At 35.0% G+C, this 17939-nt stretch overlaps 1 protein-coding gene across 1 annotated transcript in view; it reads right to left on the reverse strand.

Annotated features, from left to right (window-relative positions):
- Positions 1 to 878: 878 nt before the first annotated feature.
- Positions 879 to 17939, reverse strand: part of LOC150088059 (centrosomal protein of 135 kDa-like) — a 507662-nt gene continuing 490601 nt past the window's right edge. Inside the window, exons 26-27 of the mRNA XM_090369998.1 lie at positions 4814 to 4916; positions 879 to 924 (exon numbers count right to left, since the gene is read on the reverse strand). Of these exons, the coding sequence (XP_090226124.1) occupies positions 886 to 924; positions 4814 to 4916 (142 nt within the window). The 3' untranslated portion in view covers positions 879 to 885. The remainder of the gene's footprint in view (positions 925 to 4813; positions 4917 to 17939) is intronic.

Genomic DNA, 17939 nt, shown 5'->3' on the forward strand with positions numbered 1-17939 from the left:
AAGAGGTTAGGCTGTTTGGCAGTCTACATCCCAACATATATTACAAAATAATAAAATAAAATTTCAGCTTTTTGTTTTGTTTTTAACTGCAGACTCTCTATAATCTATCAATATTGTGCACAGTTAACAATGGACATGATCCAATAAACATCCAACTCAAGATATTCCACCATGTCATTTCCAATAACTTATCACATTGAAATCCCACAAGCCACTTTTTTGTTGTTTGGGACAGATCCAATAATCATAAATGAAAATTTATTATGTCTCTATGCATCTTACTTAATTCAATTTACTCCAAATGACAAACACCGATATCTATCATATCCATCCAATGGCTCTAATACCAATACCATACCTCCGCAGTAAATCTATTGTTTACTGCTTTGTTCATCCTTAGGAACAATCACAGTAAAACCTAATTGAAACAAAGCATTCTAGAACAATTTTTTTAATTTTAGTCAAAATATAAACTTATTAATTTATATAATATATTTTCTGACCAAGGGCAAAGTTTAAATTTTTCTGCTAAATTGCTAGTTGACACCTAAATCCATTATAGACAATAAAGTGAGATTTGTGTTAACAGCTGGTTATTTATATCCAAGACTATATCTGTCACAAGCTGTCAAGAATAACTCCAAATACATGAATATGAACACAGCAGGCAAAAAATATAACACAAATAAATTTATTGTACTTGAAAGAAAATAATGTTATAGAATAAATTAAGTTTATAAGGCACATAATTCATTAACATGGCAGTTAGCATGAATAATTTAATACAGCTAACCTTATTTGTCCTGAATTCCATGATAGAAAATTTGATTTTCAAGAGACATGCATATATATACAACGGTGAAGAATAAAATATATTCTTTCATGTCACCTGATTTGCTTGTTTTGCCTGTTTTGTTCTGTATCCTGCAAAGCAAAATATTACATCAGAGAAGCAACAAAATTAATGAATATTTATTTTTTAATTATAATTGTGTTTGGCACAATATAAATAAAATAAAGCAACTACAATCAATCATAAGGCATTTCCAAGAAATGTGAATAAAGATGTTGACATTGATGGGGGGATGCATTACATTACATTACAAGTCATTAATGGATAATCAGATTGTAGATGGAATACAGATAGCTATAAGATTACTAAAGAAAACCAAAATGATAGCTAGTGTGCAGCACCACGAGACAGAACTTTTTAAATTCTCTTGCTTTGCACGGATTCATCTCTTAAAATATTTCAGATTAATACTATATATATCACCAAGAGAGCAATGGGAAGGATAAAAATTAAGCCTAACTGAGATATCATAGACGATATTACAGTCAGGCTTAGTGAGGATGATTACTAGACATGTAATATGCAAAACTGCACATTTTGTTAATTTCACATTACATTTCATACATTTGATTTCAAAAGTACATTCTTTGAATTTGCAGAATAATTCAAATTGCAGAATAATTGGAGCTTTATTCAAAATGCTTAAAGCCTAAAAATTTACAAATGCAGAAAATAAATTCCAGCTTGATCAGCACGTAAAATTAACAATTCATATTATGCCCAAAGGAAGGAAAAGTGAAAATTTCCAGATTGGCTTCTTTTAATCAAACTAAATTCCTCAAGAGAAAAATGACCTTTCAGAGGATATATGTATCAGCTTGGGAAACAGCAATGACCCTTTGAATAAGTTACGCAATTTAGGTGTCAAATGATATTTGAAAAAATATTAGATAAATCTACCTTGGGAAGAATCATTGTAATGCTCTTTATTATGACATTGCTTTAAAAATTCATCAAAAATATAGGGAGAAAACCGTAATTGAATGTCTGACAATGAAATGGCAGTTACAGGTAGGTGTAACTGCTGCTAAAACAATGGAAAGAGACTGAAAAACTGTTGGATGATGTTGTAAATATAGTGAACACATTAAATCTAGGCCACTTAATACTAGAGTGTACAGTAGAGTGTTTAAATTACTTTGCGAAGAAATCGGGAGTGAACATACAACACTGCTGCTGCTTCATTCAGAAATAAGGTGGTTTTCTATAGAAAAAGTTCTTGTTAAGAATTTTGAACTTTGCTTGGAAATTTATTCTTTTTATTTTATTTTATCACCCATTTTATCTTCTTCACTGTTTGGTAAATGCACCTTAGCTAGCTGACATTTTTACAAGACTAAATGAACTAAATCTCTCATGTCAAGGAAAGAGTGTGTTAGTATTCACAACAAGAGGCAAAATTACTCTTTTCAACATAAGCTTGAATTTTGGAAAAAAACAGAATCTAGCCTGGAAGAATGTATTTATGGTAGCATCATCCATCATTTAAGTGGTTTGCAACAGATATTTCAGAAATACTTCTTATCTTCAACTGATGATACTACTCAGATCCAAAATCCATTTTGTTTCAGAGAAACTGGATGGCATTTCTGTGCAAATTTATGAGTGTTTGATAAATATTACATCTGATACTAGCTTGAAACAGAAATTCAGTAAGCTTCCTCTGGTTGAATTTTGGTGCAGTCTTCTTCAAGAATATCTGCAAATGTCTAAATATGCAGTGCTCAAACTTCTTCCATTTCCTACAACTTATCTATGTGAAGATGGATTTTCAAGATATGCAGCAACAATGTCTAAATATCATTACAGATTGGATGTCGCACCTGACGTGAGAATTCAGTTGTCTATAATCACACCCAACTTTAAAGGATTTTATGAGGCAAAGAAACAACACTATTCTTCACACTATTAGGCTATGAGATATAATTGAATGTAAAATCAAAAAGTGACAGTTTATTATTCAGTTATTTTTTTGTTAGTCTGAAAAAAGATAGATTGTAAATATATAATAAATCAGTTCTAAGATATAAATTTTTAATTTTGGATACCTATCATCCGGACGCCCTATATTTACATGAGCAAGGATATTGAGGCATTGTGCTTATTATTCAAAGCCAAAAGGGGTCTGCAAGCAAACACTGATTTATGGTATAAGTTTGTTTACTTCATAGAAATTGTTTCTGGTACAGGTGATATTTGATTATTTCATATTTAACTTGAAGCTTTGAAGGTAGAAAGGCTGTCTTTATAACTCATTATCTTCTGATTTATTGGCACATTCACACGATCTGCAAGCTTTCAATATCACTTCAACTTTTCCTTGCTGGTAGGTAATCAGTGTTGTGTGCTTGTTTTCGACATAACATCAATAAATTTCACTAATGATAGCACTGTTATGTTAATGCAATTTCATCATGTTTATAATATTCAAGATATGTTTAGTTTAATAATACTTTTTTAATTTTTGTTAATACTATGAAAAAAAAAAAAGGTTTAGAGATGCCAAAAAAACAAAGAATAGTAACACCAAGTGTGTGGATTGTCTGTAACATGTAAACCACTGCTTCATATACAGTAGAGCATCAGTTATCCAGAATAACTGATGTCAGAACTCTTCCGGATAGCCAAATTTTCCGGATAATCGAATATAAGGTAAGATTAAATAATTTTAATCTTACCTTATGATTAAATGAAATAATTAAGATTAATTAAATAAAAAAATATAGAAACCAATCTCAGAAAACAAAAACATCCATCCAGGCATTTTTGTGACGTTGAACTTACCGATAACAAGCACGGGCAATCTGTGCATCCCATTAGCATTTGTACCTCACTATTTTCTCATTTTAAAACCTGGTGCAGGCATTTGTCTTTTAGTGGCTAGGTTTTTCTCGGTAATACTTTCCATAATAAGCCCATCTCATCAACATTATAAATGTTTTCTTTATCGTAATTTGCTATAAATGAAGCAAACTCACAAGGACACCGATTTGTTTGCAGAAAGTTTCTCGGCTTGAATATCTGGTTCACGTATAGCGTGTCCCAGTTTAAAGTTTTTCAGCCAACCTGTTCTTGCCTTAAAATCTTCAATTAAAATCCAATGCTTTTTCACAGAACATTGAGCCGAGACTGGTTCACCTAAACTTCGCTTCTGAAGAAACCACAAATAAAGCACACTCTCTAAAGCAGCATTTTCACGTTTCGACATCACCTTTTCCCTGCTAGATCCTCCTTCGCTATCCATATTGACACAAATTCTGTTATAGCACTGGAATTTTTTTTGATGTTGTAAATTGTTGAAGTCCCCACATTAAACTCTTTGGAGAGATTTCCTAAATTTTCACCTTTTCTAATTCTATTATAATAATTTCCGTTTTTTGTTGCAATGTTAAAACTACACATTTTCATTTTGTTTCTCATTTTACTGTAAAACATTGAGAAAAATAATAAATCGAACAGTTCGAGCTGATGTTATTCTTACTGAATCTAGAGCTAAACTAATCTGAAATTCACTCATTGTTTCTGAGAAAATCCAGTAGTCTGTGATATTTTTCTACACCACATTTCTGAAGATCACAACCATAAAACAATAGAAACAATTTGCAGTTTTCGGTTTATTGGGGTTTTCGTTTGTACAATCTGTTATAAACAGGTAGTAAACTTGATCTTTTTTCTTATTAGAATCAAAATTCAATTTGCATACGTGATCACTATAACCACCACTTACAGTACTAAAAAAAAAGAAAGCTCAGCCTTTCAAATTATTCCGAATAACCAACATACTGCAAAAACAAATATCTGAAAATCAACCAGAATCTTGACAAAATATGAAAAATATTTTGAACCCTTGGTGGGGCACTCCCAAAAGGGTGTCCCACCGAAGATCCAAAGATAGGTTTATATATCCCATATCAGTAATATAAAATTTTTGCTGGGTATTAACTATTCATATTTGCTTACCGCAGATTTAAAACCTGATGATTCATCTGTGACTTGGGCAACAAAAGATTGTTGAGAACTTTCAACAGAATGATCTCTATGTTGTGAATTTGCAGTTTCAATGCTATACAAAAATGCAATTTACAGCTATTTAATTAATTGAGCAAACAGTACCTGACAAAACATTTTATGCAAATTAACATGATTATAAAATTTCAATTTTGCATTGAAAATTGAAATGCAAATGAAAATTTCACAATAACAAAAATATTTCCAAATCCCAAATGACTTCCCTTATTAATTATTTGTGGTTTTTTTTATTCAGGATGATAAATTATTTTCTTAGTCCATCATGCATAAAATTTATTGGTTTACAAAGAAAGAAAAATTCCTGTGAATATCATTAATGATTAATGTAAGGACGAACAAATGCTATTTTCATTTTCCCAGCTGTTTCCATATCTCAAAACCAAGAACATCTCACAGAGTGCACCCCAGTTAAGGAAGAATAAATGCAGTGTTCACTTTAATTAAAAATGGAAGTCTTGAAAGATATAGCAAAAAATTTGGTATCACCGTCTAAAAAAAACTTTTCTACATTCAAGCCATCTGAATGAAATCTGGGAGTCTAAGGAAAGTGCTGCTATGTGCAATCATCAAATACAGTAAGCAAATCACTGGCAATACAGAATGGTTATGATTAAAATTCAACTTCTCTGATGTATCTGCAAAGAAAACATATGGAAACCCTGCAAAGAAATGTAACTTTACTTTGTAATATGTGGTAGATATACTATGCTGAGGAGAATCATGCAAGAAAAAATTAATCCCCAAAGACAATCCATGTTAATCGTGAATGATGCTATGAATCACAAAAACAATTGTGTAATTAAAAAAAGGAGCCATGAAACTGTTTTACACAAAAAAAAAAAACATTATACTATACCCTCAATATTCACAGGAGGATACATTTCTGGAAGTGAGTGTAAATATCAAACCATTGATATTAAGAGCAAATCCTTATGGAGAAAAAGGGGTAAGTGGACCTGTACAGAAATCAAGATGAACATTCAGGATCGGTGATATACAACCATGCAAAAATAAATATGTATAATGTAATAACAAAAATAAATATAAACAATGTACATATCATATTTTTTTACGAAGAATAAATAAAAAATTAAATTAAAAAAACATATGATTCACTAACAATGACAATATTGAAAAAATAATGAGGACGGCAGTAATACAGAGGATAAATTAGAGATGTGATGTTCTCCTAAACATCCTTCTTTCTGGGAAGGTGATTTACAAGTCTGTAAAGGATGAAGATGAAGAAAAACTTATGGAAGTTTTCATCTTTTGTTGTAAATACTCATAGGTCTCTTTATGAAAGGATATAAGAGTCTCCAATCCTCATTTCAAACATTCTGGCATCCAGAACAATAAACATATCCAAAATCCCCCACAAGCACATAAACATGTCCAAAGACATGTTTACATGCTCGGGGGGATTAACAATAATGAGAAAATGTGATAAGGGTAGCGTTTTATTCCACATCATTTCAGGGGTGATTTTCATCACTGCAGAGCTAATTTTAATGTTGGCATACAAAGCTTTTGTGAATTCATCATTAGAATAAATTACTGTCATACCCTATGGTAATCAGTATCTTATTATATTCTACAATTGTTTTTAAAAGTGAGAATCTAATACAGTAGGCACTGGTTAATATGATCACCGGTTATTATAAATGGCTGCTTTATAGGATCAAATTTCAAAAAAGCAATTGAAATAATTAAAATGCTACGTTTTCATCATTAATAGAATCATATGTTCCGTTATAAGAACCAATTTTGAACGTCTTTGAGATATTTTTCTAAAGCACATTTTTGTAGATCATACCATAAAAATAAAATAAAATAATTTGTTATAGAAAATAATTAATTGTAACCTCAATCTTATTGCATTTTCAATAATACTGATGCCCAGAATTCTGTGGGTTTTAACATTATAATGAATAATGAAATGTGTTTCCCCTTCCATGACATCTTTAATCATGTACCATATCATAAACCATAAAGAAACTTTCAGAATCTTTTCTTCATTCCTATATTTAAACTTCCTGAACAACTTTTTACCATTCAATATATCACTTGCATGTGTCATGTTAGTTGCAATTTGTGCAAGCTGTGTTCTTTGTTATTGATTAATGCTGTTATTTTTTACTGTTTTAAACTTTACAATCCAAAAATATGTCAGTGAACAGAAAGAGACATGCCGACCGGGCTAGCCCGGTTGGTAAAGTGCCTCCCTGGCAACCCCAAGGTTGCGGGTTCAAATCCCACCTCGGGCTTGGATCAGAGTAAAATGAAAAAACTTTGGGAGGTGCATTATGGCCACAGAAGCCGATGTGCCAACAACAAAAAAAAAAAAAAAAAAAAAAAGAAAGAGACACATTACTTAAGTTTTAATTTGTGTTGGATTTGAGCATAAAAGATAAGTTACAACTTATAGAAACATACAACAAATTAAACTTATATGTGTCTCAAAGGGAAACAGCAGTAAAATTAGGAGTGCCTCAGTGATCTTTATCAAAATGATTAAAATCACATCAAATATTAAACACGCTTTCTAGTTTCACTAATGTGATCAGTGAAACCAAAAAAAGAGGAACCCTGAAGAGAAATGCCAAAGAGTAGATGAAGCTCTGTTCATTTGGTTGAAACAGGCCAGCTCATTTAATGCATCAATCAATTATAGCAGTCTTCTTCTCCAAAAAGCTAATGATTTTGCTGAAAAACTACATGAAGAGTTTAAGGCGATAGACGAGGCCTGGGCAAACTTTTTGGCTGAAGGGCCATATTAGGAATTCAAAAAAGAAGGCGGGCTGCACGTAAAATACTATTTTTAGATATATATTATTTTATTATTTGTTATCATGAAGAAGAAATATAACAAAAAAAAATTTTTTTTTTTTATTTGGTAGTTGTCGGCGCATCGGCTTCTGTGGCCATATTGCACCTCACAAGGTTTTTGCAGTACTTTGATCCAAGCCTGAGGCGGGAATCGAACCCGCGACCTTTGGGTTGCCGGGCAGGTACTTTACCCACTCGGCTAAAAAAAATTATTCTCTAACAACCAAGAATTTAATGAGATGAATGGAACTGTTTTACATCTTTTACATAACAAAATTATTCTTTAACAACCAAGAATTTAATGAGATGAATGGAACTGTTTTACATAAAAAAATTATTCTCTAACAACCAAGAATTTAATGAGATGAATGGAACTGTTTTACATCTTTTACCATTTTTTTTAATTTCGGGTGTTAATTTTGTAGTTGAGATTCTTAAAACTGCTTGTAAATGTTCATCGGTGATGCTTGATCGTAAAGAATTTTTATTTAGATTCATGATGGAAAATGTTTGTTCACATATGTAGGTTGATCCAAAAATAACCAACATTTTTCGGGCAAAATCTTTAAGTTCGTTGAATTTGTCCGAATTAAGAGTATTGTAAAATTTACAGATTTCCTCACGACGGTGCAATTCCCTTAAATCGGTATCACACTGCAGATCTATAATCCGAAGCTGTAGTTTACTCGGTGCACTATCAATTTCTATTGAAAATGGGTCGCGCACTATTTCCAAACTTGTCTCAATTTTTCGGAAGTCGCCAAATCTTCGTGAAAAGTCATCATTCAAAGCGCTGATAATTTCACAATATTTTTCAAATTTATTTTCTGGAATCTTCAGCAACTTCATGGTTGGAAAGTGGTCTACCTTGTTAATCAATAAATGTCGAAGGAACAACTGGAGTTTTAATTGAAATCCTTTCAAACTTTTTACCATATCATGGGCGTATAAATTTTTCCCATGTAACATGGTGTTGAAAGTATTTAAGTGTGTCACGATGTCCAGAGTAAGCACAAAATCACAAATCCAGTTATTATCAGTTAATTCGGGAAAGTCCATAATATTTTTCAGTTTTAAAAATAAAATGATGTTATCTTTAAGATCCCATACTCGCCGAAGAACTTTTCCTAAGCTAAGCCATCGAATCATGGTGTTGTCTACAAAAAAACTTCAGGAGAAAAACAAGACTGATGGTTCTGCAACAGACAATTGGCAAACTGTGTGTTATTTTTTTTTTTTATTTATTTATTTTTTTTTTGATTTGGTAGTTGTTGGCGCATCGGCTTCTGTGGCCATATTGCACCTCCCAAGGTTTTTGCAGTACTTTGATCCAAGCCCGAGGCGGGAATCGAACCCACGACCTTTGGGTTGCCGGGCAGGTACTTTACCCACTCGGCTAGCCCGGTCGGCACTGTGTGTTATGCACTTATAATCTTGAAGACATTTTTAACACAGATGAAATGGAGTTTTACTACAGGGCTGCCTCTGACCACTGCATGATTTTTAAAAATGCCTCTGCATTTGCAGGAAAGAAGATCAAAGACAGGATTATGATTCTTTTGACATGCAACATGATGGGAACAATCACAAATTACAGCTAAGAGTAAACTGACTAAATGCTTTAAAGGAGTAAAACAGCTACTGGTTTAATATGGCAATAACACCAATGCTTTGATGACAGCTACTTTATTTGAAGATTATCTTTTTGAATGAGATTTGCAACTGGGTAAGAAAAACAAAAAAAAAAAAATGCGCTAGTTTTGGACAACTGCCAAGTTGTACAAAACCAGCATCTAAATGGACAGCACAGGATGGGAGGAGGGGTTATGCTGTTAGTTAAGAAACACATAATATCTAAGGAAGTGCATCCAATTTATGTTGGTAGACAATGTAATGTTGAGTCTGTTTGGTGTGACATAAGCATTGGGAAAGGAAATATGAGAGTGTGTTATAGGCCTAATGAATCTGATGAGTATAATGAGCAATTGTGCAGAGAAATAGAGTGGGCCAGTAAATCAGAATGTCTTATAATGGGGGATTTTAACTTTCCAGATATTGACTAGAACTTGTGGATTGGTCACTCGCACACTAGCAAGACTTTTTTGGATTTATTAGATGACTGTTTTCTACAGCAGCATGTTCAGGAGGCAACCAGAGGGAGTAATACTCTTGATCTGATTATCAGTAGTGATTCTTCATGCATTAAGAATCTGCAGATAAAGGAACCACTAGGTGGCAGTGATCACAGTGTGCTGAAGTTGGATTTACTCATTGTAGTTGTATTTGGGTTTTCTGGCACAAGGGCCTCTTGGGCCATATTGTGCCTGTTCGATATTTGCTTATCACAAATTTCTCATGTTATTGTGATCATAGGCTATTATAGAGATTTATCTGTTTCAAATAAGTAAACAGTTCCTCCAAATTTGCATCATTGCCAAGAATCTGCAATAAGGTTATCGGTTCCTTCAAATGGGATAGGGATGTAAAGGTTGATTTTCTGGTAGTTGAAAGTTGGGGACATTCAATGAGAATATGATATATTGTCAACTGCGACAGGCACAACAAACACTGAGGAGGGTTCTCTCCCATAAGCAAATACAGATGAGTTGGATGTGAGTGTCCGATGCGGAACCTTGCTAGAATTACTTCTTGTCGCCTGCTTTTCCTGATACTAGATGTCCACAATTTTGGCTCTTTTTTTATCTGCAACAGTTTATTATTTATTTGAGCTTTCCAGAGGTTAGACCATTGCTTCCTACATGATGTTTCAGTGATGGATTTGTAGTCGGTGTAGGGCACTGTTTGTTGAATGGAAGTGTTTGAGTCAGGGTGTTTAGCGGCAGCATCCGCTTGTTCATTACCTGGAATGCCTGCATGACCAGGTATCCAGCAGAAGGTAACCTTCTGGTTGGCTTTTTTACAGTAAAATAACTTGGGCCGTATCTCTTTAAGAATCGGATGAGAGGGCGACATGGTAGTTTGAATGGCAGTGATTGCGCTTAAGGAGTCTGTGTATATCAGAGATTGCTTTATACAGCTGTTGTGTATTCTATCTAGAGCTAGTTTAATTGCAAATAATTCTGCAGTATAGATAGTGCATTCCGTAGGAAAAGACACAGCAACTGAGAAGGCAGAAGAAACTGCTGCAGCACCAACGGCTGCATCTGTTTTGGAGCCATCAGTATAGATAGGTACTTTATCTGAGTTTTAACAAATGAGTTTTATGGAGCTGTTGATAGTTTATATTTGCCAGAGAGGATTTTCCCCATCTTGAAAAGAAATTGTCGCAGAGAGGTGAGAGTTCATTCCAGGGAGTTTCAGGAGTAGCAATGTCTTGGAATATGTTGTGAAATTTAAGATCCCAACTGATCGTGAGTTCTTGCAGTCGAATCCCTGTGGGGCGGTTTTCATTAGGCTTATTGTGATATAATTCAACATATTGAGGATCAAACAGGTACTACCAGCTAGGGTGGAATGGCATGCTTTTAATTTTTGCTGCATAATTACACAATAAGGATTTCCTCCTGAGATGCAAAGGGGGTTCATTTGCCTCATTTGTTCATTTGCCGGCTGTGGACAGGAGATGTTCTGAAGGCTCCCACAGCTATCCTAAGAGCACTATGCTGTATGGTGTTTAGACGTAATAGTGAACTTTTCCTAGCAGAGTCATAGACAGGTGATCCATAATCTAATCGTGATCTTATTAAAGCTCTATACAGATGAAGGAGAGAGCTTCTGTCAGCACCCCAGGACTTAGCAGAGACTGCTCTCAGGATGTTCAGTTTTTTAAGACATGTAGTTCGAAGGAAAGCAATATGGGAAGCAAAATTAAGTTTGTTATCTAAATATAACCCCAACAGACGGAAATTGTTAGTGACAGGAATCAGGTTGTTTTTTAAAAATATTTCTGGATCCGGATGAAGTTTGTGTTTTTTACAAAAATGAATTGCACTAGATTTCTTTTCTGATAGGGAATACCATTCCGCAATGTCCATGATTCAATTTTAGCGATGGAAATTTGAAGTTGTCTTTCAATGGTGTTCATGGTTTGGGATTGACAAGAAACAATGAGGTCATCAGCGAACATATACGATTCTACTGTATTAGGTACATCCTGTGTCATGTTTGTAATTCTTATTGAAAATAACATCGGACTAAGAATGGACCCCTGAGGAACACCCTCCTCTTGTTCAAATGATTTAGATAAATTGTTCATGTATCTAACCTGAAATGTTCTGTGGCATAGGAAGTTTTGTATAAAGTGGGGTAAATGACCTCTCAAGCCAAAAGAATGAAGATCTTGAAGTACACCGTATCGCCAGGTGTTATCAAAGGCTTTCTCAATAATGTTGTCCCCTTATGAAGGCATTTCGGATGTTTGCTTCTGCTTTTATCATTATACCTAACGTGAACCGGTTCTTTCGAAACCCGTACTGATTGTTATTTTGCAAGTTGTTAGTTTCCAGGAACCACGTTAGTCGCCTGTGAACCATTTTTTCCAAGACTTTGCCTAAGCAGCTGGTCAGTGAAATCGACCTGTAATTATGTGGAAAGCTGCGATCTTTTCCTGGCTTTGGAAAGGCTAGTATAATTGAGTGACGCCAGGAGTTTGGGTAAGTATTTTCTAGAAATATTCAATTGTAATATTTTAACAATGCCCTTTTTGTTCTGTTGTTTAGTTGGCTTATCATGACGTAGTAGATCCCATCTGGACCAGCAGCACTACTGGAAGTTTTATTGAACACCCCTAAAAGTTCTGTTAATGCAAATGGCTGGTTGTACGAGTGTGAAACTCTAGTGGAGAAATTGATCTTATGCTGCTCTGATGATTTTTTAATTTTCTGAAAGATTGGGTTGTAGGTGGATACGCCTGATATACTGGCAAATGATTCGGCTAAGACATTTGCAATTTCTGCCAGAGAGGACAACTCCTTTCCTTTCCTTTCCAGTTTAATATTGAAGCTGGGACTGGACATATTTGCCATCAATTGTTTGTATTTTCTTCCAGATGAGTCTGATATCTGTGTCCTTGTTTATACTAGAGGAAAAGCTAATCCATGCTTCTCTTTTTGCTTTCCTTCTTATTTGGCAGAACTTAGCTTTCATTCTTTTAAAACTAATTAGGTTACTGGTTGTGGGGAATTTGCGGAACAGATTCCAAGCCCTATTTTTTTCCTGTTTAGCATATGTACAATCCGGATTCCACCAGTAATTATTGTGTTTGCGTTTCCCAGGCAAGGACTTTGGTATTGTAGAGTTGGCAGCTTGTAATATTTGATTAGTCATATGTTGTGTGACATAATCTATGGGTTGAAGTTGAATTATTTCATCATCTAACTGAACATTTGAAGCATATTCATTCCAGTGTGCCCTACGAAATTTCCATTTGGAGCGACCAGGCAAAGGGGAGTTTACCCATGTTTGCAGCTTGCAGAGAATTGGTAGATGATCACTATTTAGTGGATTTTCAAGAACAGACCACTCCGTATTTGTACATATGGAGGGAGAGCAGATTGAAAGGTCTATTGCACTCATGGATCCTGTAGAAAAATGTATATAGGTAGGCTCTCCAGTATTCAAGAGGGTAAGTTGGCACACATCGAGAAGATTTTCTATTTGTTTACCTCTTTTGTCGATTGTTGGAGATCCCCACAGCGAATAATGAGCATTGAAGTCTCCGAGCAAACAGAAAGGAGGTCGTAGCTGATCTATTAGATTTTCTAGATTTTCTGAGGAGATTGAGGAATTTGGGGGAATATATATAGATGCTATTGTAAGAGTCATGCCAATTTCTGCGCGCATTGCCACTACCTCAAAAGGAGTCTGAAGAGCAACAGGTTTAGATGGAATATTATTTCTAACAAGAACCGCCATGCCTCCACGGGCCGGTGAGTCGATACTCCTATCTCTTCTGAACATGGTATAATTTTTAATGGTAGGACACGCTTGTGGATTTAAATAGGTTTTTTGTAGGGATATACATGCTGGTTCATAGCGGTTTACGAGATCATGCAAGTCATCTTTTACATTACGAAAGCCTCTACAATTCCACTGAAGAATTCTTTCCATTATGCATTCTTGTTAGTTGTTTTTGCTTCTGACAGTTTTTTGGTTGTAGCTTGTTTATACCTCTCTATTTTTACTTTGTCTTTCTTAGGAAAGAAAAGACGTGTCGTGTCCCTCTCATCAGTTGCATGGAGTTCTAAAATTCCATCATCTGAATTTTTCTGCTGATCAATATCCATTTCCGTTGAAATCCGTGGATGCACCATTGGGGTTTCTGTAGCTTTTGGTTTCATTGTTGACGCATCGGCTGGAATGGAGATTGATGTATTGCTGGCTTGTTCAGTTGTTTGTTGTGATGGACACTGTTTGGGAGAAGTGAGTATGGATCGTGCCCAATTCGCGATAGATGTATTAGGAGGAACTGTAACGTCTGTTTGGATACTTACTGATTGCACCTGTTTGGCAGCTGTGGCATACGTACGCTTTGGCTCCATTTTGATATATTTCTCTTCTCGCCTCTGAATAAGTGACTTTGTTTTCCACTTTATATTTCTGTATTTTTTTCCCTTGCTTCCATAGTTCGCATATTTTGGAGAAAGCTGGGTGATTACCTTTACAATTTGGGCAATGAGGAGTGGTAGCATTGCAATCGGATTGGTTGGTGTGGTCCTTCGATCCGCAGTTAGGACATATTGCCTCACCTCTACATGAAGTCTGAGAATGTCCGTATTGTTGGCACTTATAGCATCTGATTGGGTTTGGGATGTAGGGTCGGACACGGCAATGGAGATAGCCTGCTTTGACAGATGTTGGTAAGATGGGAGAGATAAAAGTGAGGATTATGCTCCTTGTTGGAATGAGAGTACCATCTTTACGAGTCATGATTCTCCTAGCTTGGATGATTCTTTGTTCTCGTAGCTCTGACTATTTCCTCCTCTGATACGATTAATAAGTCCCATTCTGCAATTACTCCCTTGGAGGAATTTAAGGTGGCATGGGGAGTAACTTTTATTGGATGTCCGCCGAAAGTTGTCAGATTTAATAACTTTGCAGAATGCTGGGATTTCATGGTCTCTACCAGAAGATCCCCAGACTGGAGTCGCCTTACTGATTTTGGTGAACCTGCGACAGCCTCTAAGCATTTTTGCACAAGGAATGGGGACAATTTACTCAAAGGCTGGTCTGATGTAGAGTGCAGTATGAGGAATGCTGGTATCTCCTCTTGAGGATTTGTTTTCAACCTCTTGGGTTGGGAAAAGTCATCATTGGTGTGTTTTGTTGCTAGTTTTGAGCTCGGAGGCTCTAAAGGTGGGAACGTATTGTTATCCATCTTTGCTCCTTTCAGCCCCGGGAGAGTGGATTTCTTCTCCCAGGTTACGGGCCCCGCCACGGGGAGGCAGGAGCAGTGCCGCTAGACCAAGCGGCATAAAAGTTAGTATATTAGTTTAAATGGAAAAAAGAAAGGTGATTTGCCTTTCTGAAACTTAGTTACAGATCGTAAGTCTAAGTTTACTAGTATTTAATGAAAACGTAAGAAAACTTTTTTAACTGAACAAAAACTGCAGCTTCGAGAAAAACGCTCTAGAAATCACTGAGAATCACTTTATCACTATAACGCTTGGCACCCGGGGCCGTGGGATTTACTCAAAGAGGTAACTACCATCAAGGGTAAAGTGAAGGGTTTTTGCTTTCGTTAAGGTGACTACAGGGGTCTTAGTTTTTAAATCCTGTACAGTTGGATCAACTGATGATGTTAGTTGAATTCTAAATGAATTCCCATTTAGAATTCAAAGTTGAATTCTAAGTGGGAAGCCTTCAGAGACTTAATTTTGGAAGCTACTAGGCTTTTCATTCCAACTAAGAAATACTGTTCAAGGTATTTCTTAGTTGGAATGAATGGATGTCAGATGAATTAATGAGGTTTGCGTGGCAGAGAAGAAAAATGTATGGGATGAATATAAAGTATCAGGTGACACAGAAGCCTATGGCAGATATAAATTAGTCTGTAATCAAGTCACAAAAGAAGTTAGGCAGGCGAAGGCAGATTACGAAATATCTTTGGCAAAGAATGCAAAGAAAAAACAGCAAAGAGTTCTTTACTTTTGTAAACTCTAGAAGGAAAGGGATGAATCAGATTGGACCACTTAACATAGATGGGGTGACTATTGTTGATCATGCTCAGGTAGCTGATAAACTGAATGAGTATTTTGCATCTACATTCACACATGAGGAGTTATTCAATGAGGGGAGTGCCAGAAGTTTATCAAACTCTAACAGTGATTTTGTAATAACTGAGAGCAAAGTGGAGGAGAAATCGTTGAAGTTAAACATAAGGAAGGCACCTGGGATGGAAGGGATATATCCAGCTATATTAGAGTAGGCAGCAAAGGAAGTAAGCAAACCCTTAGCCATAATTATGAGAGCTTCCTTGGATTTGGGAGATCCCCATGGACTGGAGGTGTGCAAATGCATCACCAATTCACAAAAGGGGTTCAAAAGGTGACACAAGTAACTACAGACCTGTTAGTTTAACTTGTGTTCCTGGGAAAATAATAAATCACTGGTTAAAAAAACATTGCAGGATCATATAAACAAGACTGCAGTAATAAAGACACATCATGAGTTTGTTAAAGGGAGGTCCTGTCTGACCAATTTGATTGGATACTATGATGTGGTCACAAAGGAACCGAATGCCAAAAATAATTTTGATATCATATACAGTAGACTGATTTTCTGGGATAGATGGTAAAAAACAAATCCTGGATAATTGATTTCCTGGTTAATCCAAAAATACAGAAGTCTCCAACATATGTAAGAGATATATTTCGGGACTTCTTACTTCGTCGAGTTTTACATAACTCGGGAATGACTAGTAACATATTGCTACTATATCATTATTGACAAATCTGAATTCAGCACGATACTTGTTAATTTTGACCATTTTCGTACATTCTTATTAGTTTAATTTCCTGATCCATATCAATCTCTTTCCTTTTCTTGTTAGATTCACTAGTACCGCTGTCACTTATTCTCTTAGTCGGCATGATAATGGTCAAAATTAAATTTTCTGAAAAAGAACTTTACAGGGTTAAGGCGAAAACTCACTATTATTACCCCACACAAGCTCACATTTTACTAAAGCACATTTCTGGAGGTCAACAAAACACAATAAAAATAATTTGCACTTTCTATTGTATTGGGCTTTTCTGTTAGCCCAATCTATTATAAATGGATAGTAAACTCAATCTTATTGCATTTGCAATGATACCGATAGCTGGAATTCTGAGGGTTTTTATGTTATTATGGTGAAGTGTGTGTTCCCTTCACTGAAATCATCAGTTATATAAAAAAAACCATAAATAACTCTAAAAATCTTCTCGTCTTTCCTATTTTTTTGCATGTTACTTCAATCTCACTTGTGCAATTTGTGCGTGCTGTGATCATCGTTATTGATTGCTTATTTATTATTTTTTTTTTTGTTGTTTTAAATTTTACAATCCTATAAAAATAAAAAATAAAAAAAAAAATTGAATGAAAACAGATTTATGTAAATCCGTAGTTGCGCAAGTCAGGGATTTACTGTATTGTAAACAATCAGCAAACAACATAAAAAATGATGATAGATAAAAAACTTACCACGTACTACTCGTGTGTCCAATACGATGCTTCCCTTTATTTTTTGCGATGTCAATTTTAAATCTAATAGCTTCCCTTTATTTTTTACAATGTCACATATGGTTTGGTCAACAACATTATAATGGTTCACTGGAGATTTAATGGATGCACCGTTTTCAAATGTTTGAATAGCTTCAAGTCTTTGTTTAACTGAAAGCGCAACTCTTTTGCATTTACCCATCATTTTTGCAATTTCTAAAAAGAAAAAAATATATATATTTCGACTCCCTGACATAAATCACGAAACAAGATTTGTCTTTTTGTGGTGCAACAGAACACAACAATCAACGCGACGCACTAAAACAAACTAAACATTTGGTCTCTCTCTCTCTCTCTCTCTTTTTTTTTTTTTTTTTTAGCTGCAGATGTGAGGACACAATGATGACTTATAATGCTGCTTCCTGTTGCTTATTTACAACTTGCAAAATATCTGTTTATATCTATTCTAGTTAATACTTGAATTTTATCATTTCTGATCTTTTTTTTTTTTTTTTTTAAAAGGATGGTTGAGTGGAAGATGACAGAGTGGTAATCATTGAACACTGCT

The sequence above is a fragment of the Mastigoproctus giganteus genome, chromosome 3 (genome assembly GCF_048544385.1).
Source record: "Mastigoproctus giganteus isolate SK-2022 chromosome 3, ASM4854438v1, whole genome shotgun sequence".
Classification (NCBI taxonomy): domain Eukaryota; kingdom Metazoa; phylum Arthropoda; class Arachnida; order Uropygi; family Thelyphonidae; genus Mastigoproctus; species Mastigoproctus giganteus.